The sequence below is a fragment of the Nothoprocta perdicaria genome, unplaced genomic scaffold (assembly GCF_003342845.1).
Source record: "Nothoprocta perdicaria isolate Ctin4 unplaced genomic scaffold, notPer1 scaffold_127, whole genome shotgun sequence".
Taxonomy (NCBI): Eukaryota; Metazoa; Chordata; class Aves; order Tinamiformes; family Tinamidae; genus Nothoprocta; species Nothoprocta perdicaria.
This window is the reverse complement of record NW_020454394.1, coordinates 1,146,551-1,172,770: the sequence shown is the minus strand read 5'-3', so window position 1 is coordinate 1,172,770 and position 26,220 is coordinate 1,146,551. Positions and strand designations below refer to the sequence as shown.

The 26,220-nt window shown below is 41.6% G+C and overlaps 1 protein-coding gene across 1 annotated transcript in view; it reads right to left on the bottom strand.

Annotated features, from left to right (window-relative positions):
- The window catches only part of CAMK1D (calcium/calmodulin dependent protein kinase ID), a 188,227-nt gene that overhangs the window by 35,220 nt on the left and 126,787 nt on the right, over positions 1-26,220 (bottom strand). The window contains exons 4-5 of the mRNA XM_026033280.1: positions 9,948-10,086; positions 5,180-5,306 (exon numbers count right to left, since the gene is read on the bottom strand). Coding sequence (XP_025889065.1) covers positions 5,180-5,306; positions 9,948-10,086 — 266 coding nt within the window. The remainder of the gene's footprint in view (positions 1-5,179; positions 5,307-9,947; positions 10,087-26,220) is intronic.

Here is a 26,220-nt window from a genome sequence, read left to right as displayed (position 1 = left end):
GCTAAACATTTCTGAACACATGCTAGTCAGCTCCTGACATTATACAGATTTGCCATATTAACACAGACGAAAACAAACGTGAACTGAATAGTCTCTCCCTCCTGAACACCAGCGTTTTTGTGCACAACTTCTTACCATCCAATGTCTTCAAATGGGTGTAACCCCCTTCTAAAGAAGATGATGATCGACTTTCGTTCCTTCTGAGCAGCCAAAGCAATTGGAAAGACAGGAAGAATTACCTGAACTGTTAAATCTTTTTTTTTCTGGATAACGAAGATACTTTACTTCCAGACATTCTTGTGTTTTGAATTTAAAAAGGCTTGTTTTAAAGTGATGCTTTAAGAAAAGGTTCAGAATTGGAAAGTTTGGAAACATTTCACAGCGATGTGCAGCAATGCTCACATGCTCCCTAAAAATGCAGTTGCTAATTGTGAAAAACTGCAATCCATGTTCTTGCAAAGACTGTAAATTATGGGGATTGCTCTGTTATTTTTAAGCCTGTTGAACAAGCTGTCCAAAGTGTTGAGGGTGCTTGTCCTTTGTACTATCCTCATACTTGAAAGTGGATCCCCTTCACTCCCAGGCAGGCACTACTGCTGGTAGGTGTTGCTGTCTCAGAGGGACTCAGTGTAATGCTATTTTTTTTAATGGTTTACATGATTTCCCATGAATTGCATGCCAGAAGGAACACAGCCTTGGAACAAAGGATGACAGTTTTGAAGATCCCCAGAGGAGAGAGAAATCAGGAGGCTGCCTGAAGAACAAAAATGGATGAATATAAAATACAAACTAAAAAAAAAAAAAAAAAAGAGATTCCTGCTTATGCTGGGCAGAGACACAGGTCAAGTGGCCCAGTAAATGGGACTGGCACAGGCCAGGCCTAGGAGTTCAATCGGTATTATTTTAGAGTAATTTCCACGGTGCAGGTGGGTCCTGCGAGGAAATAAGGCACGCATGAAATGGGCTATGCAGCTATACAGAAAGTACAAATTTCCAGAGGGAAGGTGGCTACAAAGCAGAGTTTGCACGTCTCCACACGAAAAGGAGACATCACCAGCCCCATTGCTTAGGACTCTGGAAGGCAGGAGCTCTAGAGGACAGACAGATGTACTACAGAGCTGATGGGTTGGATGCATAAAGGACAAAGTCAGTGCCTGCTCCTGAAGCCATAGATGGTGCAAGAGCAGCTTGAGATCTCTATATGAAGCATTTTCTTTACGGTACAAGCAGGCTAAGATATAGATAAGACAAATTCTAGACAAGATAAGAGCTCCTTGTGATGTAGAAACTACTTCTTCCTTCCCTCACACCAACCTTCAGCACTCAGCGTGCTGTTCTTGGCCAAGGATTTGCTCCTTGGTGCTCTTCAGGAAGGACAGCAGCATTTCCATGTGGCCCTGCTGGTTTCTTATGCTCCTTTTCTTCCTTTTTTTCCGAGTTAGTGTTAAGAGGCCAGCATGGGACACAAGCAGTTACAACCATGCACAAGTCAACCCCTTTTCACTTCAAGGTGATGAAGCCTTGAGCTGCAACCAGCCTGTGCCTGGGCAAACTGATGAGTGTGTTTCCCATGCTTTATTTTTACTTCATTACTTATGTTACTGCCTAAACAGCTCCTGGGGTTCCTTTTGCTAATAAGGATATTCTGAAGGCTTATTGAGTACTTTTAAGCCTTTGACTCAAAGGATACCAAGTAAGTCAAAAGTAAACATGGAAATCTGTTGTTTATTTTAGTGATTTGGTCCTGTGCCAGGCTAAGAAAAATGCATGGTTTTGATATGATCTGGAATTACTACAAGATCTTTGGTAGAGCTGAAAGGTGTGAAATGACCTTTCAGAAAGTCATTACAGAGAATAAAAATAATAAGCAAGGTGGTCTGTACAGGGATCAACCACACCAACCCAATCCTTACTACAAGAAAATGTATCAAGAAAATTTCTTAAAGTTGGGCTGGCCTCGGAGCAAGAATTTAAAATCTCAGGAGAATTAGGCTATTAGTCAGCCACAAATGCAGTTTATAATTCAGCATTTCTGCAAGATGAAATCAGATTGCCTGAGAAAGACTTTTAAATATTTTCTTACAAAGCTTCCAAATCTCCTTAGCAACTTTTGAGTCCCACCTGCAGAAGTAACTAAAGTTCTTGAGAGACCAACTGTCATAGAAAGTCATCCAGCAAGACCTAATTCCCAAAATCACTTTAGTGACAAATCACGTTAGAGAAACCTGCTGAGTGACTTCTTAGTGCCAAATTTGAGACATTTCAGTGAAGATTCATTTCAGGGGGTTCTGAACAGCTTTTCCACCAAAATCAAGCTCATACTAATGGTCTGAAGCTCAACAGACCAAAATTTTGATATTTAAAATGTCAAATCACTACTGTCTTATACAAATCTTACTCATAACCACACAGATCACTGAGGAGCTTTGAAACCTCACTTTTCTAGTCTAGAAGTTAGGGTGGCATCTCTGCAAGCTAATCCATCCACCCAATGTGCAACCAGATGAACTATACAAGTGCATTCATCACCTAACTTAGATGCCACCTAAAAGTGGGCCACTGGGTCCTAGTGCCCTCCATAAGAAATAGAGAGGTAAGAATTGTAAGCAGCTAAGATGGACAGTTCCTAAATGGGGAAATGGGACTGCAATGGCACAATGCCTAGGAATGCCTGGGAGGCTGGAAAATACTAGACCTGAAAAATAGTAGATCTAAGTTAAAGGCACAGATCTGATACAAAGTCACAGGCTTGTATTGCAAAATGAGACCCTTGTTTGATTTCTGGAGATAATTATGTTCATAAATAGCAGCAGATGTTAACGGTTTCTTAACCAAGGCCTGGCACCTTGGACTTGTGATACATTCTTAAGAATTTTTTAAGTATTTCCAAAAAAAAAAAAAAAAGTGGTTAATTTGACAGAAATAATGAATTTCTTATTAAAGCTTAGAAAATTGAGCATTGAAATGTACCTTTAAAGAAAAGCACCAGAAATCATGCTGCAATCTAAGAAAAAAAAAGTCAAAAAGAGCATGGTGGCCTGTGAATATCCACCTTATTTGGGGACATTAGGCAAGTATTGAGAATTCTAGCGACACTACAAGGCACAAGAGTTTTCTGCTGCAGACAAACCGCAGCCCATGTATGCAGAAGATGGGCAACCAGGTATAACACTAACAGAGATCTATTTGTGCCCATAAGCATCCTGAGTGACAAGAAAAATGTCTTGCTTGATGAATGTTGTCTGGGTAACCAATCATGTAAAAAAGCAGCACTGAAGAGGAGCTGTTTCTCATAGAAAAAGGGAAAAAAAAAAAAAAAGAAATACTGAAGTTTTCTTTCTGAGAGAGGGGAAAAACTCCAGGGAGTACTTTTGAAATCAGCTGCCATGACCTCCTGAACTGCAATGAGAGAATCCTGTATTTAGTCAGGTAATGAAGGACTTGAAGGAGCTTGTGTCTTCACTATCAAACAAATCTGAAGATCTCTCTCCAAGTACTATAGCTTTTGTCACATGCTTTGAGAGCTTTCTTTCCAAAACATCACATTTTCTTATATAAACAGCTTCACTCAGAAGACTTACAAGACTGTTTTCTGTCAAAGCTCTCTCATTTTTATCAGCAGCTCAGTAAACAAAATATTCTCTTCCATACATCTTGCAGACTTATTTTGGTCAGTGGCCATTTACAAACCAAATAAAGCATGTTAATTTAGGAAAGAAGAGCTAATGACAGTAAAAATCATGAAGATTGCTGGCTAAGATTGACTCCTGCTAGGGTTTTGAAAGATCTACAGTCTGGTGTGATGACACAAAATAGCTATTCAGGCTGTGCAGAATCTGACTCATATTTCTTAAATAACAGGCTGTGATGGTTTCATGATGGGATACTGAAGAAATTTGTGCCTTTCTCTAAGGTTATCAGCAGAAAGCGTGTCTGTGCAGCATGAAGATATTGCACTGGAAAAGGTATTTCTGGGATGCATCTGAGAGCTGTGTCATAGCCATATCATCTGTTTGCGTTCTTGTACTCTGATAACAACAGAGATGTGAAAACCCAGGCGACTTGGCAGCGTCAAAGAGTTGTGCTCATGGTCATCATCCACATGCACTTCTCTATCAATCCTTAGCATCAGCCGCTCCACAATTAATCCAAGAATATCAGACCAAGGCGAAGAAGAAGAAAAAGTAATGAAGATGAAGATAAAACACATTTGTTGTCAGTGTAACTTTCTGCAAAAAGCTTCATCCCACATGGTTCCTTAAATAAGACACGGTCGGTGCCTTCCCTCTGACCACTATAGAAAACACTTGCTCCTTTCTCACACAGATTTGAGATAAATGGATCCCTGGAGCAGCGACTGCCATTTCAGTTTCATGGATTTACTGGCAAATACCCTAGAAATTAATTTTACTCTTCAACCTGTCTATCTAGATACCAAAACAGGCACAGGTTTGCTGGATGTCTCATGAAATATTAAGTGAGCTTTCTAAACAGTGGTTGCTCAAACAAACCTCATAATCACCTTGCGTACACTTCTTGCATTCAGTTGCTTTAGAAGGACACTGGCAAATCAGAATCCTTGCACAATCACAACTGAGATGGGCAAAATACCAGGCAATATGTGCCAAGAAGCAATTTGCTGCTGGCACGGAGGACTTAGGGATCTAAAGAGCCTTTACATACTTATATTTTAGGAGTCAGTAACTTAATGTGATTGTAACAGAAGATTGCTGGAGAATGAAGGCAGCTCTTCCATTTTACTGTCTTTTATCAGGGGAATCCTGTAAACGCAATTCTTTACTATTAAAATAATATCCTACGTAAATATGTTAGGTAAAACATCTCGGTTTTATAGGTACTTGCAGAATAGATGAATTGGCATACTCTTCTGGTGTTTCTAATTTAACTGCAGGCACAGTCTTTGAGAAAACTCATTCTGCAAATAAAACCATCAAACTTAATCCCACAATCCTTGAGCTGGCAAAGTTCCAGTGAAGGTTAGGAATTGCAGGATTGGGACCTAAAGGAGAACAGTACACAAGACAACACCTTAAACTTCTCACAACCTCTAGTCCTAATCTAACATCGGAAAAATCTTATGTATACTAGAAAATAAGTACCATTCGCTTTACTACCTTCATTTTACTCTGATTTTACACTGCAGCAGGGAACAGCTTACCAACATATCCAGGAGTCCCACAGGCTGTGGACATGACGTCTCCTTTACCCTCCATCTTTGACAGTCCAAAATCACTGATCATGATTTTCGATTCCTCATCCTGGCTATAGTAAAGCAGGTTCTCAGGCTAAAAGGAAAAAAAAAAAAGCACAGTGAGTTTTGAGTATGGAAGTGCAGGAACATTTGTTGGCTACTGCTTTATATTTAATATAGTTTTCAGATACATCGTATGCTAACAACATTGTTCTCGTAACTAAGGTTTGTCCTTTATTCCTGAGGAGTCTCCAACATATCACTTCACAGCATTAAAACAGGGGAATTCATTGGAAGGCAGGGAAAATGGCAAATCCAGGTGGTCTACTTCACTCTTCCTATAAAACTGCACTTGGGGTTAAGCAGTAGTTAAAAAAAAAAAGAAAACTAGTAGGTGTTAGAGAATTTTTTTTTCTCATTGGAAATAAATATCACAAGAGAGGAAATGCCTTTAAAGTCAATAGAGTTACAGCAAGGACGTTTTAGCTAGAGCTGATTATGAAAAAACGCTGACAACAGTGACTTGTTTATGCTAAGTGAAAATAAGAGTCACTCCACAAAGCCCCACGCATTTACACTGATGTCAGTCTGGTTTAAGAGCCCAACCAATTTTTGGATGCCAATCCGCTACATTACCTGCTAATCCTCAATACATATGTTTCCAATAAGCTACTGCTATACTGCAAAATCTCTTGCTGTGGGAATACACTTCATAGGGCTGCTCCCCTGCTTAACATCCCAGCTCCTCCTGCACCACGGCACAACTCAGAGCTTGGGCTCTCTGCGTGGAACAGTGATGGATAACCAACATTTCAGCTTAACTCTGGAAAAGAGCTTTTGCCCAGAGGCTGGTAGAAAAGAAATGTCTACAAATATTCAACAGAATTTGCCTACCAATCTGTTATGTCTTCCAGCCACGGGTTTCCAGGAAAGGATATGAGGCAGCTTTGCAACATCATTAAATTCCTTGGGTCAAATCCAGGCTTGGATCTTGAAGGAGGAGCAATCCTACTGCAGTCAGGGATATTGGTTAACATCAGAGCTGGCACCCTCCCTTGCAGCACAGCTGAGGGCCCTGGGCTCATTTTTTTGGTTTCCTTCAACTGTCTATGCATTTTTCCATCAGGTATTTCCACTTTCATGGTGAGAGCGAGACCCAGGGGAAACAAAACACAACCAGTGCCATTGGGTGGCCTGGATTTCAGTGTCTGCAGAAACCTGGGGTGTTAAGGGGAGCTAATGAGTTGAAGAGGGAGGCACATTTGACACCAGAGCTGTAAGGCTGCCTCTTGTAGCACGATGGGGGCCCTCATGATAAACTTCTGCCCTGGAGTAATGAAGCAACAGGGGAGCAGTTTCCTCTCCATGCTACTCAGGTTCCCTTTCTACCTGGATTTGTGGCTGACGCACTCAAGAGTTGTTCTCCTTACGTATCTTCTCAAGACTCCTCATAAGTCCAGTGCTTTAACTGGTCTCTATAACACCGCCACTGTTTCAGGCACCACATGAATCAGTTTTATGCCACTGACTCCCTTTTGTAGAATTATTCCTTATTTTACTATTGTATATCAGGACATATACACATTGTGCCTCTTGACTTACAGCTAGGTCCTAAATTTCACTTGACTGCTTCATGACGATCGTCCCCTGAAATGACCCCATTTATTGGGCTTTCATTTTGCCCTGATTAGTTAGATAGTTCTTAGCCTTGCACACTAGCGCTGCTCTGTATTAATTACAACGACATAGAATTGAACTTCCATCAACACTCTTAATAAATTTCCCGCTTCTCACCAGCTGGTCACAACCCTCTTCCAGGCTCACACCATCCCTTGAGCTCTGCACTGCAAATTTCTTCTTTCTCATCCTCCCCATTGCCTATAACTAACTGAAACTTCACCATTTTTAAAAGCTGGCAGCATTTCAGGATTGCAGAGCTAAAGAGAAGCTCCTTGTGCTGCACCAGCTCTGGTGTCCATTCACTTTGGTAGAGTCACTATCATGGGAAAGGTGCTTTTTCCTAATAATTTCTACTGACTCATCTCAGGGTGCCATGCTTAGCAATGCCAAGAAAGTCACCTGTTTAAACTAGACTGAAATAACAGCAATGCCTCATTTTATTAATTATGTAGTTAATTCAAAAGCATTAAGTAGGCAGCTATGTCTCAAGTGGAGTAGCTCAAGCCACTCAGTTATTTTGTAAATACAGGATTTCACTGGGTTTTATCTGCGGCTATCTGTCGTTGTCTTCTCCTGTGTCATTCAGACCACAATTCTGGAGCAGGGATTTTCTTTTGCCAACCACACCAAGCATTAACGTGGTGTCTGAAGAATGCATAATTACGGTCATTAATTGTTAAACATATTTCAAAGGTTTTGTTTTTATAGAGTGGATTCTTTCCCCTTGTTTCATTTTGGGGAGTTACGGTTCATATTTTGCACTTATCATGATGTTTTGAGATCATAAAGAGCATTATCATTCCCTCATTCTTTTGCCATCGTGGCATGTTTTGCTAACAGAAACTCACAGCAGGAGAGCCTCAAACTCCATATTTTATGAGTCATTTTAATGGCAGATATGACACCAACACACATTCTCAGACAAGAAGAAAGAAAGAGAAGAAGAGCTCGTCTGTGCCCCAGAACACTGCTGGAGAAGGAAGCTTGTTTGATCTAAATTCAGCATGTCCTTAAACAAACTCTTAAAGTATTTGGCAGCCAGTCACCACATTTCAGATTTTATTGTGGGAAATTTTAATAAGATGAAACAGTTTTAAAGTGAGAGCTACAGCATTCCTTTACAGAATAAAGATAGCTCCGACAATGTAGTGCCTTGGACTGCCTTCCTAAATCTATAGTGGCTCAAATATATATATATATTTATTTCCTCCAAATTGAATGTGGGAGAAAGCTGATCAAACTAAAATACTAGACTAGACTAGGTCAAGTTGAAATACTAAGTATTTTAGACAAACTAAAATAGCACTGAAGTGGTGTGGAATAATACGAAAAAAAGATAGTATTTTCACATATTTTCACATATGACAGAATAAGATCAGGAAAAGAATGTGAAATGCAGTCTGCATGTGGAGAATGCAGAATTTAAAAGACTATGTTTCTTTATGGAGAACCGATTATTGGAGAGTTTTAGAGCTAAACTGCGAAATGCTGAGGAGGAAGAATCATCAGTGCATCTTGTCCTTCAGCAGACTTGCCTGAAAAAATGTGTCCATCTCAGACTATTTTTTGGTATTTCTACTTCTGGCTGGTCTACACAGGCTTCTTTCCAAGCACAGATCACCCAATTGTCATTACTTTTAGAGGAGTCTGGGATTGAGGCAAGTCACTTGGAGCAATCAGGTATGGAAAAAGAACAACCCCAAGGGAACCTTCCCCATACTGCAAAAAAACAAACAAACAAACAAAAAAAAAAGTTTTGGACTCAAAGAATGGGAGAAGTAAATGACTATACTTTTTTTTTAGTAAAAAGAAACCGTGTCTGCTTGTCCCAAAGGGTCACTAATGGGCATTGCTCCATCTTAAAAATTTGTAGAGCTGAAGATTACACTTGTGATGGGTTCATTTTGGCTCACATTATGGAATAACGCTGTAATTTATTGCTTTACTCCAACAAGGATTTTTATATCAGCACTAATTTGGGATGAGATAACATTCCATCACTCCAATTTTTCATCAATGTTAAGACGAACTGTGAGGTTACATTCCAGTCACCACAATCATTGCTAAAGAATTTGCCAAAAAAATCCAAATGTGCAGTTTCATACTAGTCTATATTAAGAAATGCATATAATTTAAAATGCATTTTATGCAAATTTACATTTAAAATGTGAAAAATAAAATTGACTTGTGGTTTGTAATTCTGACAAAATTGTTACTTGAGGATAACTAAAGACAGCTCCTGTTCGGAGCATCCCTGCAAATCAAAGGTGTCATTTTATTCACTGAGTTCTTCATTTCTTTCACCAACTTTTGGTAGGATTAGTGAGTTCAGGAACAGAACCCACACTTTTATTTTGACATTTGTACTTTTTCTAACGCTTCCTGCTAATTCATTATTTAAGATACCTAAGAATGGGGAGGTTTAGCTGGGCATATTATAAGATTCAGATCTGTCTGTCTGCCTAACTTAGTGACAACTGAAGATACAAGGAGGAAATAAAGCAATTTTTTTTTCTGAAAAGTGGAGAACTGTTGATGTGATAACTCAGTACAGCTAAAAGAACAATTATCTAAAATCACACTAGTACATAACATTTGTTAAAAGCATCCTTGCTGTAGAAAGTGTCCAAAAATACACTGGACCAAATGGCAAAATAGAAATGATTCAACCTTCCCACACAATTTATTATTATTAAGTAATTATTATTAAGTAAAAGTAAATATAGCATTGCAAATCTGCAAGACACTTCACAGCAATAAACACTTATATCGGAGCTGAGAAAAACTGCTTGTCAGGATGTAATGTTTCATGTCTTCAGGTGGGACCTTTCTCCTTGCATCCTGTTCACTAAATTGCCGCGATTTTACCAGAGCTGCTTGCAAAAGTTGTCAGTAAAATAAACTATGAAGGAAAGTTCTTTCAAAATATCCTTCTTGTGATAAATCCTTGCTGAAAGAGCTAGTCCCAAGGAAGGCTGGAGTTCCAGGATTCAGATTCCCATACTCGGAGCCTCACTGGCACGAGGGGGAGAAGCAAGTGAAGCAGTGGTCCTACCTTGAGGTCCCTGTGCACGATGCCCATCCTGTGCAGGTAGTAGACGGCGTCCAGCACCTGGCGGATCAGGGTGCTCGCGTCCTTCTCAGTGTAGAACCCCTTCTCGACTATGCGGTCGAAAAGCTCTCCCCCGGACACCCTGGAAGACACAACGGGACGCAGAAGTGTGAAGGTTTGGTTTATAAATTCCGGCAGGATGCCCAGGTGGCCCCATACTGTCTGAACATGCGTCCACCGAGAGCACTGAGGCTCCAAAGGCATTTGGATTTGGGTCTTCTCACAGTTGGGGACCAGTCAGAAATGGATGGGAGAGAAAGGCTGGAGACAAGAAGAAAAGCAACGTGGAACGTAGAGAAGCAAGAAGATAAAACCAGAGATTTTCATGCTTTCATAGGGAAAAAAAACCACCAGACAGTGGTCAAAGACTCATTACAACCACCAGAAATCACAACTCTATACCAACAGGAGCCAGGGTCTGCTGCTCCACCTCTCTCTGCTCCAGCAGCAGAGCAGACTCTCATGTCCATGTTCTCCCACCCTGGCTGTACAGGCAAACCAGGTCTGTCATTGCCCGTTGGGGTTTCTAAGGTCCCCGATTCCCATCAGCACTTTTCCTTTCCCTTTTCCCCATCTTTGAGTGAAGTGCAGATGGTAACTACTGCTTTGAAGGACTTGGCACCTCATGTTTGGGAAGGGCAGTTTTAAATATGTCCAAGGTTCCCCCATATATGTTCATTTGCTAATAACCACAAACTTGTATGAGTTCTTACTTCAGCTCTGATTGGCACTAAGAGAAGACAGTTATTAATGAAGGAGCACAGATTATGAGCAAAATTAATCACCAGATGACATAGACGGGGAAAGGATTCCACAACTCAAAGAGGAAAAAAAAACCCCAAATCTTGACATCCCAATATTTAATGTCTGCTATATTATGCTTTGCTCCTGCCTTGCTAGAACTAACATGTTCTGAACCCAATCTTAAATAAATATGGACACATGAAAAATCTCTGGAGGCCTTATTTGGGGAAACAAAAGAGGAAAGAAATTTCTGAGTAACTGAAATAATAAAACTGTCAGTAAAAAATCTGCCCTACTAGGGTAAATAAAATATTTCCATTTTATCAAGCAAAACTTATTAAAAAATAAAATGAATGTGATATATTTTTATAGCAAGCTCCACCACTTAGCATATCATAAATAGCACAGTAAAACCCTCTTAAAAAAATAAACTAATAAAGGGAAAATAATAAATGATTACAGTCATTAAATACATATGGACCTGGAGCTTGCTGTTATATGAATAGTAAGTAATTCAGTTGCAGTCACTGCAAGCAATAATCAGCTTGAATAATGCCATGAAGTCACTTCCTAGGAAAGTTTGGAGCCTGGATGAAAGAGAAAACTGCCACCAAAAATGAATGCATTCAATCTGGAAACTGCAAAGAAATGTGGGAAGAAAAACCTTAAACTGGATAATCCACCCATTAGGTCCTCAGCAAACAAACCAAATGGCCTGCTAAAATGCTGGCATTAAACTGAAATTATGCAGTGAATGTGACGTTTACCCAGGGCTCAATCCCAACAGCACTGTATTGAACATAAAACATCTCATCGTTTCCAGTGGGACACCAATCAAATCTGCCATGAAGTTCAGCTGGTAGACCAAAGCTCACTCCAACTCTGACAAAATCCCAAGACCCTTGACCATTCCAATGGTCCTGGGATTGACATCTGCTGTTGGCAGCACCCACTGAGACTTGTTCATGTAGCTGTGTTGGTAAATTGAGGGAAAGCTCCTTGTGTCCCACCAAAGAGGAGAGCCTCAAGCTCTTGGCCTCAAGGCCAAGCCTGTCCTTGAGAAGCTCCATCACACTGAAGCCTGCTCTGAGGTGACACTCTTAAGCCATGCAGAAAATCTAGCTCCACAGATATATATTATTATGCATTATACATACTCAGTGGTACTGAGGTACAGACTGGGCAGGGAAGCTTTGCAGTAAGTGTTGTTGCAAGCCCCTCAGATCTGCGATTGCCTCAATATCCAATGCTGCTCCACGGGCCCCGACAAGCAAGAGCAGAGAATCCGCCTGGTCCCTCGCAGAAGGTAGGTATAGATTTATTGAATCTAGCTTGTATTAGCTCACTGTCTTTTCCTATTTCCCCTGTGGCCCTTTTGTTTCCTGTGGATTGATTGCACTGCAAATTGAGCCCACGCAGTAATTAGCATGACTGAATACAGCACATTTCCCCATGAAATCTGGGTGCGTGCTGTTCTGCAATTTCACATATTTCCTCTGGTTATAGTCAAGAGATGCTTTATAGATAATGATTTACATCATGTGCTTTCCTACACAAGGACGCTCTCCTTCCACATTTCCAGAGAGTATAATTCCATGTACGTCTTCTCATTAAAATGACCAACTTTCCCTACCTCCCCTTCCCTCTGCACCTCAACACTTAATTACAAGCATTCTTCTACACAAATTTACCTCTGTGTATCTACCATGCCCAGACTAAACCTATTTGCAATTTTCTTCATCACACACAATATTTTTTGAATCGTTTGCATGAAGCAAAACCTTAAACCAAGACTCAGGAGCAGGAGCCACTAGTCTGCAGCCACCTGCTGATTCAGTGTTGGAGATGCAGAGAGTTGAAGGACCTACTTCATTGTGTATATGACTGTGTATATGTTAAGGTACGTGGGATTTGCATTAAATATTTTCACTGTCTCACCCATAAGGTCCCACTTGTGCAGGCAAGTTTCATGGCTGGAGTTCAGCTCCTGAGGATGTTCTGCAATGTGGCATCTGAGTGATACCGACTTTAGTAATGATGTGGGTCAGAGCAGAGCAGCCTGTGTCCACCTGGCTCTTCCCTTCCCAAACAGGATCGACTCAACCATACCATCCTTGGGAATGCTCTTCCCATATATTGCCCAAGGACAGTACCTGGAGTAAACTATCACCATGTCCAGTTGTGGGAGAGCATCTGAGCTCCTAATTCATGGCAGAGATGTTGTCCATTTGTCTAAAGTTGGTCTTGACCGTGGCACTGCAGCCAGAAGAGCCAGCTCAGTGCACAAGGAGGAGGAAGGTGAGTGCTGCAAATTAGGGAACCTCCCTTTTCCACTTAAAACCCCAGTTAAACATATTGAGGTGGAACCACTGAATTACGGAACAATTACAGCCTTTTTGCAGTGCAGAAACATAATATATTCAAGGGCTAGTTCAGAATTATCACAACAAAACGTCCACATTTCTGTAATTCCAATTTTACAGTTATAAATTTGGGGCAGATGAGGAGATATTTCAGTTTTAGTATCAGATCTTCAATTTAGGCAAACTCTTTTTGCCATCAAGTTTACTGCCAAAACGCCAAACTGACCAACAAAAAGAAAACCAATTTTTGTTAGAGGTAGGGAAAAAATAAGCAAAAGAAGCCACTTTTTCACAAGCAGTGCATTCCTTCCATTTCTCTCTCTTGTTGGTATCATCCGGGTGTAGAGATAAATCCTCTCATCCATTCCCCCATGCACTCCCAATTGCTGGTAAGGCTAGGAACCTTCCGCAAGAAACAAAAAAGGAGCTTTTTTTTTAGTATCTTGAAAAATAACATGCTTTGGCATGCCGCTCCTGCCTTCTTTGCCATTTGGCAACATGTTGATTTTTGCCTTTCTGTTTCCTTTGGAGTGCAGACCAGGACTGCTCTGGATTGTTTACCACTTGACAGTTTAATTGCTTTTTATCAAAAGTCTTGCTGATGAACTCATCAGCAGAGGATTTATGCAAAGCTATTCAGTTTGTGAGCAGCTCCCTTCACAGCTGCAGGAAACTGCCCAGGCTGAGAACTCTGCCTGACGCTTCACTGTAATTTCAAGCCATGATCCAAGAGAGAGACAAGTCATCAAGGCACCATCAGGATGTGCTAAAAGAAACTGTGCAGAAAGCTGGAGATGGCCCTAACCTGCTAGCACTGTTTAAATCTGAAGATTTGGGATGCCAAATGGAAAATGGGCAGGTGGGATTTCAGGTCAATATATGCAATAGGCAAAACATGAGTATTACTCAATAGTTGTGAGCAGCTTGCTGATCAGAAGTGAAATGTTTGTGATTTCCTGCCATATCCCATTGCCATGGACCTCCTCTGTAGAAGGAGCTTCCCAATGGCCATGGCAAGAGCTGTGCAGGCATTAGCTATTTGCAGTTTGTTTCAAAGTCTGGTCAAATAAATGAGCATTGGAAGCACCTGTCCTGCTGGGAGCTAAACCCTGGAATAAACTTCTGCCAATGGTTTGCTGACATGCTCATGGCACATCAGATGTCTGTGGTTTTCAACTAGTGTCATGTTGGAGACTCTAGAGCATAGGCTGTCCTCCACCTGGGGGCAACCTCATGGTGAATATAGTGGCTCATCCTTGATAGACGGGATGAGGCAAAGTTAGCCAAGAGGCACTCAAAGCCTAGGACAAGGTGAATCCCAAAAAACAGCACAAAAACACCACAAGGATGGTGGATCCTCCAGCACTAAAGGAGCTCAGCTAATGGAGCCATCTCTAAAACGCTAAATCTCTATGTTCCCTTTCATTATAAAGTGAAATGCTGAATTTCTCAAGATGATGAGAAACAAATACACTGGTTTCAATGGACATGAGGTCAAGTCTGTGTATCTTGACTAGGACAAACTCATGCACTGAACAGGTCTGATAAACCAGCCATAGCGTGTACTGCAGCCCCCAGGGCACCAGGCTGGAAGTGTGATGTGAGATAAGAAAGACCGAAGGGACCGCTCCTGTGAAGCCGAGGCTTTGCCTATTCATTTTCTCTAATGAAGGAATTCTTATTAATGCAAATATTTCCATTTTAAAAAATTATTTTCTTTTTAATGGAGGCGGTTTCTGTTTGTCTTCAAGCTTCCTCTGCATTGTGAAAATGCATGAGAACCAGAAAATGAACCCGACCAGTTCACGATTCAAAAGGAAAGAGAAATTGGCTCCCCTCGTCTCATTGTTCAAACTGCGTAACACTCAAAAAGAAAATGAGTAAACAGATTAATAGATTTTAGATCCAGAAAGGAACATTATAATCATCTAGCCTGACCTTCGTTTAATATAAGTAGGTGATTAAAATTCTTCTTGTGCCAATAATTTAAGATGGTAATGGGGGGAGGGACATATATTACCATAAAAATACTGCATGTCCTACAGAGACCTGATGTTATTCAGTATACATCTCAGAGAACTGCACTGGCTTTCTCATTTCCAGCACATCATAAAATATTCAGCTTGAGCGAGTCACGGGCTTTCCTTGCTGTGGTGCCTTAAATCACTTAAAACCTGATGGCATCACAAATATGTGGTCCTAGGCCACCAAAGAAGGGTGCAGGGTTACTTTGGGCTCGTTTTTCTAAAATACAGGTGTGTGTATATGCCACAGAGAGAGGACTGTTAGCACCTTCTCCTTCGACTGCACTGCTCAAAGCAGCAAGTGCTTTGATTTTGCTCCGTGATTTACTCCAGGGGCTGGTGGTCCCTTGGTCCTTTGGCACTTTGGCCACTGTGATGGTGACCGTAGCAGAGACCCTGCCCATGGCAACACTTACCAAGAAATTTTCCCTGCACTTTTCCATGTCAGCCCCAGCCTTGTTGTTTCCAGTGACACCATCAGCATTCACTGGGAAATGATGGTGGGCGCAATGTGTTTTTTTGTGGTTTTTATTTATTTTATTTTATTTTATTTTATTTTATTTTATTTTATTTTATTTTATTTTATTTTATTTTATTTATTTTTTAATTTTAGACAAAAATGATTTGGTCCTCTCTCAGAAGCAAACTGAGCAAAACTCAACAGCTTTTTCCCTGCATTAAAAGCTTTATATGACATTTGCTGAGAAGCTGTAGTGAGGTTGGGCATTGGAGAATAGACTTTCGTTTCCACTGGGACAAGACCGTAGGTCTCTGGAAACCGTAGTTCACACTTGCTCCGTTGGGATGTGATGCAGTTTGGCAGTTAAGACCTTTGGAGACAACATTTTCCTTCACAGACTCGCTACCACAACACTCCTTTGAGGTCTGTGATTTTCTGAGGTCTAGGCTATCTTGTCTTATTCAAAATTTTTATGCAATATTCATATATTCAGAGTTGTATTCCAAATTTCCCCTGATTCAAGGAGACTGGTGTAACAGCATCAGTAACAACCAAACGATAAAAGATTTTTGTTTCTGTATCTCCTGTGACTCAACCTTACTGAATGACAGCTTTTGCAGCCCTTCAGATACTAGCAGGCCACTCGCCTACATCTACTCTGATCATATATATATATAAATATATACGACTTTGTTGTCTCAATCTTTCCCACTTTGCTTCTGCAAAACAGAAGAGCAGAGCTCTGCAGAAAAACCACCATAAAAAACACATTTTCCAGCATCTCAGGGCTGGAACAATGTATTTCCCAACTGCTGTCATATTCTTTGAGCCCTCCATAAAATAAATGGAGAGTTAAAATCTGGAGGAGGTTCCTCACCTGACAGCAATTTAAAAGTAGGTCAGATTTCAGCAGGAATAGGTTGGGTTCTGTTTTCCTTTTGACTTGTTTTCCAGTGGAAACCAACCTCAGTGTCCTGCCAAAATTAACTAGAAAGAACAGACTAAAAATAATGGAAACTGATGTAACTGAAAAAGGATGCTGTAAATCATGCAATGTAAGGTAAACAATTATGAAATATAAAATAAAGACAGTAATAAGAATTGTCTTGCTATCAAAAAGGTACAAAGAAAAATACAGTAAAGTCACCCTCAGCTGGAGCTTAAACAATCCAGCTTTTGCTTGAATAACAATAATAGAAATTTGCCTTTGCGTGTTTATTGCTTTTTCTGATTCTGATTTCCACATGTTTTCCTCCGAGTAAATTTGCAGACAGAAGTCTTTGTAAAACAAGCCAATGCTAAGAAAATATTGTGACACGTCAGTGCAAAGCGTTCTGAAGCCCTTGTATGAGTTATATCTCACGTAATCACGCGTATCTCACACAATATTATTTAATTCAATAAATTATTTATTTATTTACAAGTGTTTCTACAGAATGTATAATGCCTACAGACTTTAAGTTGCTTTTCTGTTCTGAACTAAACCAAAAGGGGAAAATTTATTTTGAAGCAAAGAAAGAAATGGTGTTACCTGGCCAAGATATGTTGTAATGAAATTTAAGTTCTCCAAGCAGTGAGCAAAAATAATACATAGAAAGCTAAGTATCAAAATCAAAAATATCATTTGTCAAAAATGATAAAGGTATCGTGTTCTAACAAGCTGTCACAACAATATATATAAAACACTTCATTAAATGTCTCCTGAAACCTTGAAAAAATAAGTGTGAAAAAATTGACACAGAGCATCAACTAAAATATCAGAACATTCTAGTTCCTTATAATGAAGCATTTCTTAAGAAATCTGCAAGCAATTAAAATAATGCTAAGAAAACTCTATTCTACTGCACATGCACAATGTTAAGGGGTACAGTATTACAATCAGGACAGAAGTCCTGCAGCTATCAAGAAAGGTTCCCCAGACTCTGTGACCATGAGACAAAAAGAAAGTCTGGAAAGAATGAATGAAATGAAGAAAATCATTTGCCCATAAAAACCCATGGTATGCCAATGTCTTCAGCGTTTTGACCAAGTTTATCTCACCAAATCTAAATGCTGCTGTGTGGGCAGCTCAGGACATGAGGAGCAGAAATGTCCACCTACATGACTGGTTGGACAAATCCCATCTATATGACCTTAATGGAGAAAGCTCTGAAGATTCTTGGGTTGCCTCGTCATGAAAAAGTGTAGTCAAACTTGGAAGGGTGCAAGGAAGAAAAACAACCTGGACAGGAGAGCATCTCTATGAAAACAGAGACAAAATTTACAAGGTCTCACCAGGTTAAAAAAAGACAGGATGAGAGAAGAGATCCTATAGGGATCTACAGAATCATGGAAAAATTGGAGGATGTAAAAACGAAAGATGGGGAACTATTTCACACCAAACACAGCGGGCCTTAATTCAGATTTTACCAATCCTGGGGTAGATGACTCTCTAGTCTGACCCAATGACACAATGTTTATGCTCTTACGTTCATGTTCATCAAATTAATTACTGGATTATTCACCCAGATCTAGCCTGAATGTGCATACCTACATTAAGGAGTCTTTTGATTCACTTGTTTAAAATCAAAAATGACAGACTCATAGATTTTAAAGCAATTATGATAATTTAATCTGACCTCAGACAGAACAAAGACCATACAACTTCTGCGCATATACATGCTTCCTGGCTGATCAAAACACTATAATTTGTAAGAGTATTCAACCTTGACTTTGAAAATTTCAGTAATCCCTTGCTCTGTTTTGACGAGTGGATAATTAACATGCAACAAATAATTACATTAACTTACCTTTCCATAATAATTTTCAATGTCCTGTCACGGGATCCCTTTCTACACTGATTGCAAACTCATAAACCATAATAAGGCCTCACTACTTGGTCTAGATTTTGGGAAATATCATTTTTTTTTCTGTTTCTGTCAGATATTTCTTTCCAAAAAATGGTATTCTACAGCAACTTTCATAGGCTCTATGAAGTGTCTCTGAGAAGCTGTGTGCCTATGTACAGAGGCACATTTCTCATCCTCTATTTGGAAATTTAAATTACCACATAAGTATCATCACTACATATGCACCGATAATGTTTTGGCCATTCTTGGACAGGATATGGACTTTTGCCAAGCATCTGTATTTCAATATTGAATCAGATATAATCTAATAGAATATAGAGTCTCTAATTTCCACCCTCCCTTCTGAACACCATTCATTCAGTCCTACTTCATGTTAGAACTCACGATCTTTCCATGATATTTATATCACTGCTATTTAATCAAAACATCCCCATTTCTCACAGTGGAAAATGAATTTCTTCCATTCTGAGTGGCTCAGAGAGACACCAAACTGAGTTCCCATAGCTCAGATGAAACCTCAGTTAAGTATAATTTATGTGACTGTTCAGAGCAACGCTGCATCTTCAGCCAGTAAATTCAGTTTCTGCTGGAGCTGCAAGCTCACTGGCAATGTCACTGAAAGAGTAGGAGAAATAGGAATCAAATCCGGAAAGCCAAGGATCATTGATTAATGTTTGATTAATCATTGATTAATGTCTTGTCCAGTTGTCATCAAATAGGAGATAGTGGATGCAAGTCATGTTGAGTGAGGACGAGCTGCATACACAAGCACATCAAAGCTTTCAAAAGCAATTTGGGGCAAATGTGCTGGCCTAAATCTCAATGCTTCGATCCTACTGCAATCTGTGATGCCAAGCATGCCTCAGAGTATCCATCCATGCACCTCCTTCTCACGAATGCTATCAGTTTTATCATTAAAATCATCCATTTTTCTTCAGTTCTGCATGGGGGACCATCTTCACAGATACAGGTGACTTTTTTTTTTGGTCCCTGTAGGATTCTTGGTGAGCAAATGCTCTGCAAGGAGCCTTCTCAGCCCCCAGGGATGAGGTCCAGGAGCTGGGACGAGCATTAAGAACTAGCACACAGAGTAGCAAGGCTGAAGGGTCTACAGCTCCTGCTCTGTCCTATGGCTACACTATGCTGCCAGTGTGTCCTTCCCATGTCCCCTACCCCAAGCACTGCTTTCCAGGGATGCTGTCCTTTCTGCATCCCTTCCCAGGCTCTCCCTGCCACTCTTCATCCAGGCTACAGTCCCCAGGACCAGGAGAGCGGCTGCCCGAGTCGCTCCTCCACCAGCATCTCCCGCTGTGCTCCTGCCAACACGATACTCATGGCATGGCCTGGGTGCTGCTGACAGGCGAGCGGTGGTGCTCGCAAACAGCCCTTCAGGCTCAGGGAAGACCCTGGGAAACACCAGCCGCCTGTTCCCATTAGGAGCAGCTCATTGCCAAGCCGGGCTCTGCACAGATAAGGCATGGCAGGGCCCAGGAGGACCAACACTTTGTTTGGCTGGAGGGTGGGCGGCACACGTACTCACGGCCTCAAGGGAACATTTATAATGTACAGAAGAGATGGTTTTTCTCTGTCTCTGTCTCAAAAAAGAAGCATCTGGTTCTAATTCATGATATTCTCCAAATGAAGCCGTAAGTCGGGTGGATGTCCCACCATGACAACCAGAGCTGCTGTGATTTCTGCTGTTAGTTAACTGCCTTGAGAAGACTTTCTGGATGAGTCTTTGACCGTGAGCTGTTGCCAGTAGCCAAAGGAACACGAGGCAGAACTGGCCAGTGGAAAGGATAACTCTGAAAATGCTGGGAAATGACTGAGTGAAACCATCTGGGCTCAGAAAGGGCAGGAAGGACAGTCCTGCCAGTAGCCTGTGTTGGCTTCTGGCACCACAGGCCTCAACCAGGTGCCACAGCCACATCTTTAATCAACAGATTTTCTGGTTTTATTCTGTGCATCAGCAGAATTCACTGCCTTGGGAAAGAGTAAAATCCCCCTCCTGGAGGGAACCTATTTTATGAAAGATAAAGCAGGAGTGTTTTGCACCAAAGAGAGAGGTTCCAGAACATCCCACAAACACCAAAGGCACTCCCAGGCTTATTTTAGCACTTCTTCAATTATGGCCATACTGGTGGCTGATCTAGTCCAGGCCGTTGAGATGTTCGGAATGGAAATCATCAATTCATCATGGAGGCGATTTTCCAAGAATCTAATCACATAGAGGAAAACAGACACATGTTCGTGCTAAGACTGAGTGCTCCAGCTAAGAGGGAAAACTTTGTGTGTGTTTTTTTTTTAAAAAAAAAAAAAAAAAAAAAAAGTAGTTATTTGCTCCTGTGTCTCAAGAATCCAGGCTGGCCGACTGCCAGACAGGCTAGTTTTTGCTGGGACTGTCCCATGGCCTTGGGAGAGATTTTAAATATCTGCTCATATATTATCGCTCCAAAGCTGTCACCCATTCAAACACATTAGGCAGCTGCCTTGCACGGAAAACAAAAATCTCCAGTTAAATCTTTGTTATCAGCACAGCAAGTTAAGTCTTGTTAATCAACAGCAGTAGGTCCACAATAATTGTATTTTCAAGACAGGAGAGCTAATCAATGCCTTCCAAGATACACAGAGTTCCCATTTGATATTTTAGGACTTTGTGTTACCATCACTGTGTTGTTCCCTAATATCATTCTATAGGTGACTTCCAGCAGCAGATTTTACTCAACAGGAGTGAATTTTGGGCCTGACAAGGAATCAAGGCTGCAGCCAGTGCGATCAGCAATGGCCCTAATGCTCTGAAGAAGGACATGGACACAGAGAGGTGCAGCACCTAAAGCAGAGCAACCAGTCTGGAGCAAAGTGATTTCAGTTCTGGCACAGACATATCTACAGGGAACTTATCTACAGTGGTTGCTCTAATCAGTCTCCAGCACAGACAAGATCTGACCATCATGGGACCAGAAGCCCAATGTACTTAGGAAAAGAATGCTGCTATTTTTGTTTTTCAAGAGTCCATGCCTTGTAGTTGTGTATAACACGAGAGCTTTGGTGGGACCTGTGCTTCTGTCAAGCAATCGCAGCCTGGCACCTCGAAGCCTGCATACTGATGCTAAGGCTTAAATGTCTGTGCAATTTGTTATCTGCAGAAGAGCACTTCTGAGGTCGGAAAAAGAGGAAACTGTTAAAAATAAGTGCACTCAGTCCATGGCACTGTGAGAAAGACACAGAGTCTCCCTAAGCCACTGCATTCAAATCAATAATTTTTTACCACGTGGATCCTAATGAAGGGACCAAAGCGCTAAGAGGTTAAATATCCACAGCCAGCTGGTCTGACTGCTCAGCTCCCTGTCCAACTGCCTGTCAGCAAACGCACGCGCTCCAAACAAGGTCTCACTAGCACTGGAGCTGGCAAAGAAACGAATATGATTATTGCAGTAATCACATCTGATACTTGCAAAGCAAGTGCCACCTTGCAACCCCCCAGCCCTTGTCCCTAAGTGAGCTCGTGACCGTGGCAGGGAGGTGAGAGCAGTGTAGGGCCATTGCACTCCCCAGCACATGTGAAATCATGGGCAAGGCAGAAGCATCAAGTCAGGACACCAGGGTTTAACCTTTGTTCTGCCACATATCTTGGGCAATCATTAAAGGACAAGTCCAAAGGGACTTGGGTGCCTCGAGAGGGAATGGGGCTTGTGCAATCTAATCCACACTCCATCTAACCCAGGTACCTTGCACTGCCAACAGGTCAACGTTGGCCAACTTGCTGCTCCAGGGCAAGGAGGAGCAAAGCTGCCATGTTAGGGGGCACAAATTCAACTCCCTGCTCCTGCTGGAAGCGGGGAGAGGGAGCTCCAAGCCAGGATCCTCAACTCTTGGAAAAATGTCCTAATCCACATGGTGTTTTCCATGACTCCTTCCGAAAACTCCATCTCTCAGAACATAATTCAAGATTCACTCAGGAAGGGGGAGCTCTGTTACTGCTTTAATGATGAGAAGATCATGGGATCCATTAAAACCAATGTCAATCGTTCCCTTAACCTTTGTAGGAATTCAAAAATCTCTCTCAGAAATATGTTAATACTGCCATGCTTTTAGTTGATGATAATCTTAATCCCTGTTTTCTATAACCAGCTGAAATATTCCCAAGCCACGCTAGGACTTGCAAAGAGTCTGCCTCTGCAGCAGGCAAACCGGGCGTATTTATGCGATGAAGCTATTCACTTAAGCCATTTGTTAAAGAACAGTATGGAAAACACACTTCAGACAGATGATTTATAAAGTGCTTTTAGACAGCGACTCAATAATGAGTTACAACTAGGTATGAACACTCAAAGCCACTGGTGAAAAAGCTGCTCAGCTCTTGCCACGTTGTTTGTGCTGCTCTTGGTCGTGCAGCTCAGCTCCCTGGTCCTGCTCCTCAGCCCAGTGCCAGGATCGATCGGTCTCAGCCCTGCAGCACCACAGATGTCTGTTTTCTATTTGGCTGTGGTATTCCCTGTGCAATATTAAAATGTCATCAATTCAGTTTAACAGGCCCAGTAAAGGCCTTAGTCAACCATTTAACAGCTAAGTAAAACATATGGCAAACGCATATCAGTCCAGGGACTGCATTAAAAGTTTAAGGGTTCAATTAAGAGGACTCTCTCTGGTGTGTTCTCAGGAGGTTAGAAAAACAGAAATACCAAATGTTTCCCCCTCCTTGTAACTGCTAAGCACCAGGCTGGAATCCCCTTGTTAAAGCAGCATTCGCGTCTGCCCATTTCAGTACGTTAAAAGCACCTTTGTAAAATGCTCGATTAAAATTATTTATTGGGAAAACAGAGACGATATTTTTATGATGTAGCTGCTGCTGGGGTGCTGTAATGTGCAGCCTGAAGCTCCCACGTCCAACGTCGCCCTCCCAACACTGAGGCTTGCCCCCATGGAGGGCAGCGCTCCCCATGCCAAAGCTCAGCCTTGGAACAAGCTGACTGTGAGACCCTGAGCTGAGACCTCGGGTTGAGACCCCTTCTGGTGGGCGACCACGTTGTGTTAGTACAGTTCCCAAGGCTCAGCTTTCCTTGCAGGACAGTGACTACCCATGAGAGGTAATGGGTGCGCACGTGTCCTGCACCACCAATGACAGTGACCTGGTGGAGTGGTTTAGAGCAGGAGATCAGGCTCCTCATCTCCACACACCGCTAAACAGCAGTCATGGTTTTTGTCATTGCATTATCTAAAGTCACAGAAACCATAAAAAAAAATGCAAAGTATGGCAGATGTCCACTGTTCTATGTGCTTTCAGTCCCTTGTGCTTTCAGACAGTCCCTTCTTAATATCAGATCCAGCCCCTTGGGACTACAGCTCTTGGGCTGTAGTATGAAGCTCTCCCAGCACCTTATCCACAGCGGCCCAGCAACCATCTACTCAAGGCAGAAGAGGAGATTTTGATATTGCTACTGAGAAGAGCTGTGAAATGCTACAGCTAATGCTGCAGTCCACGGGCATCTTCTCCCTGGATTGCAAATGGGTTTTGCATTGGGCCCTCAAGCAGTAGATGGGACATGGCAGAAAGATGTGATCACTGCTAATCTGCAAAGAATTCAAGCTGCAGGTAAAAGAGGACTGAATCAAAAGAAATACAGAGATGGATTTTGGTAAGCCTGGAGAGAGCAAGTTGGACATTTTCAGAGCTCCTGAGCCTCCTCTCCAACAGGCTGCATCCCTTTGGGGATCACCACAACCTCACTGTGCTCCTCCCCAGGGCCCCGGATTGAGGGTGCTGGTGATGCGCAGAATTTGTCTTACACCCCCTCTATATCCTGCTATACATCTGGAGACTGAAAACTCTCACAAACCCAAAAATGAGAATCAGGAAGAATTAATTCATTCCTTGTTGTTGGTTTTTTATTTTTATTTTTTTACTTTGGTACAACAAAACCCAAGCATTAAAAATATTTTTAAACAAAAGCCAATATGAGAACAGCTCATGGGGCACGCTGCAAGAGCAACCGATGTTTCAGCCGCTAATGCCTTTTATTAAACAAATAAAACACTCCCGTGTATACCTCAGAGTCTACAAATTCCTCTCACAACTATGCAGAACTACTTTCTGTTTCAGCTTTGGGGCACTGTTTAAAATTTACTCTGGTAATGTTTTCAAGAAAAGTCAATTTATTTCACCCAAGTGGTGATTTAAAACATCAGGGAGCCATCTGGTGGTTTGATTGCCTTCTAATTAAAATTCGTCTCTTGGGTTCTTGACTTCCGCTGCTAGGGCTCATGCTGCACTAAATTGGTCAGCCCAGAGCATAAAAGCAAAGGAAAGAAGTGTTGTGTGCTGCGGGAAAATAAAATGTAGTTATTTCAAAATTTTGGAGCTTTTTGCCATTACTTCGTAAACGTGGATTGTCCACAAGGCATTTGCACTTGGATTTTTTGAAGTGTTATGTATGTATTTTGTTAGAGCATTTACCAATGAAGTGGAATAAAGGCATTGCCACAAAAGAAAAAAACAACTTGTGCATAAATCCTTTCTTCAGCAGAAAAAAATAAAAGTAATATGGAAATGTGTGCTGCAGTTTCTACAGAATTGATTTGCTCTGCTTCGCAAGCCACTTCACTATTTTTCCCCATGACTTTATACATTCTGAAAGAGAATTACATCCAGAGCTTTGGAAACTCGGAACACAAAGGAAAAAAAGAGGAAAGCAGAGATGGAGATGCAGAACCTAGTTGTTAGATGCTAAGCGCACAAAGGTACTTTCTATTCAAGGGGGATGGTTGGACTGTGGCTGACTTTTGGGGACTCTGTGTTTTATCCAACAACAGTTTCATGCAAAAGATATGGAGAACAGGTTTGTAGCAGTCAAGTAAAGGTCTCCACAATAGCAGCGTTGGATTTTGATGTTAATATTCCAGATAAGTCTATCTGCAGATGTTCAAGTCCCTCTTGGCACTCACTCCTTACCTGCCTCTTTGTGCAGATGTCCTCTTGCATGTTCTCATTCCTGGCTATGAACCCCCTAACAGAAGCACAGGCAGGGTCAGCTGTGATGGACTTGTTCAATCCCATTTCTACCAAACGATACCATCATCACAGCTTGATGCCTAGCCAGATTTACACCCCCGAGACATTTTGCTAGGCTGCAGCGGATTTTTAATTCCACTCCCACGAGAAAAGCCACTGTATCAATCCACAGGTGCAATAGGGTCATCGTGACCATTACGGGCTTTATCCAACAGACAAATCAGTGTGCTTAGGCTTTTTGGCCATGCGGAGCTACTTCCCTTGCCCTTGGCACTTGGGGAGCCGTGGACAGAAAATAGTTCCTGCCCCTTCATGGTGTCACTGTTAAAAATAATGCATATTTCTTGCTTCTCATCAGACCCTCTCCTCTTCTCTCAATACAAGACTGCTGCACAGCAAAATATGCAAGATGGAGTTTCTGGAAACATAAGTCAATTTTGCAGAGTTTGATTGCACAGATCTCACTGAGAACAGTGCAAGGCCTCCCTTGGACCAGAGGGAAGTGGGAACTAAGAGCTGGGAAAGCTGGTACCAACAAAGTGTGCTTTTGTTGGGAAGACAGACTGTTTCATTCACAAAGGAGGTGGCAGGAATCACCTCGAACCTCAGCAGAGAGACCATGTGCAGGTGCTTTGGAAGGCAACGTTGACCTGCTGTGTCTTGCTTGCCTAATAAAAACACACCCAAGACCACGCTTTGATGCTGGAAGGACCACATTTTGATGCTGGAGGTTGCCCATTAGCCCCTAGAGATGCCACCACTGATGA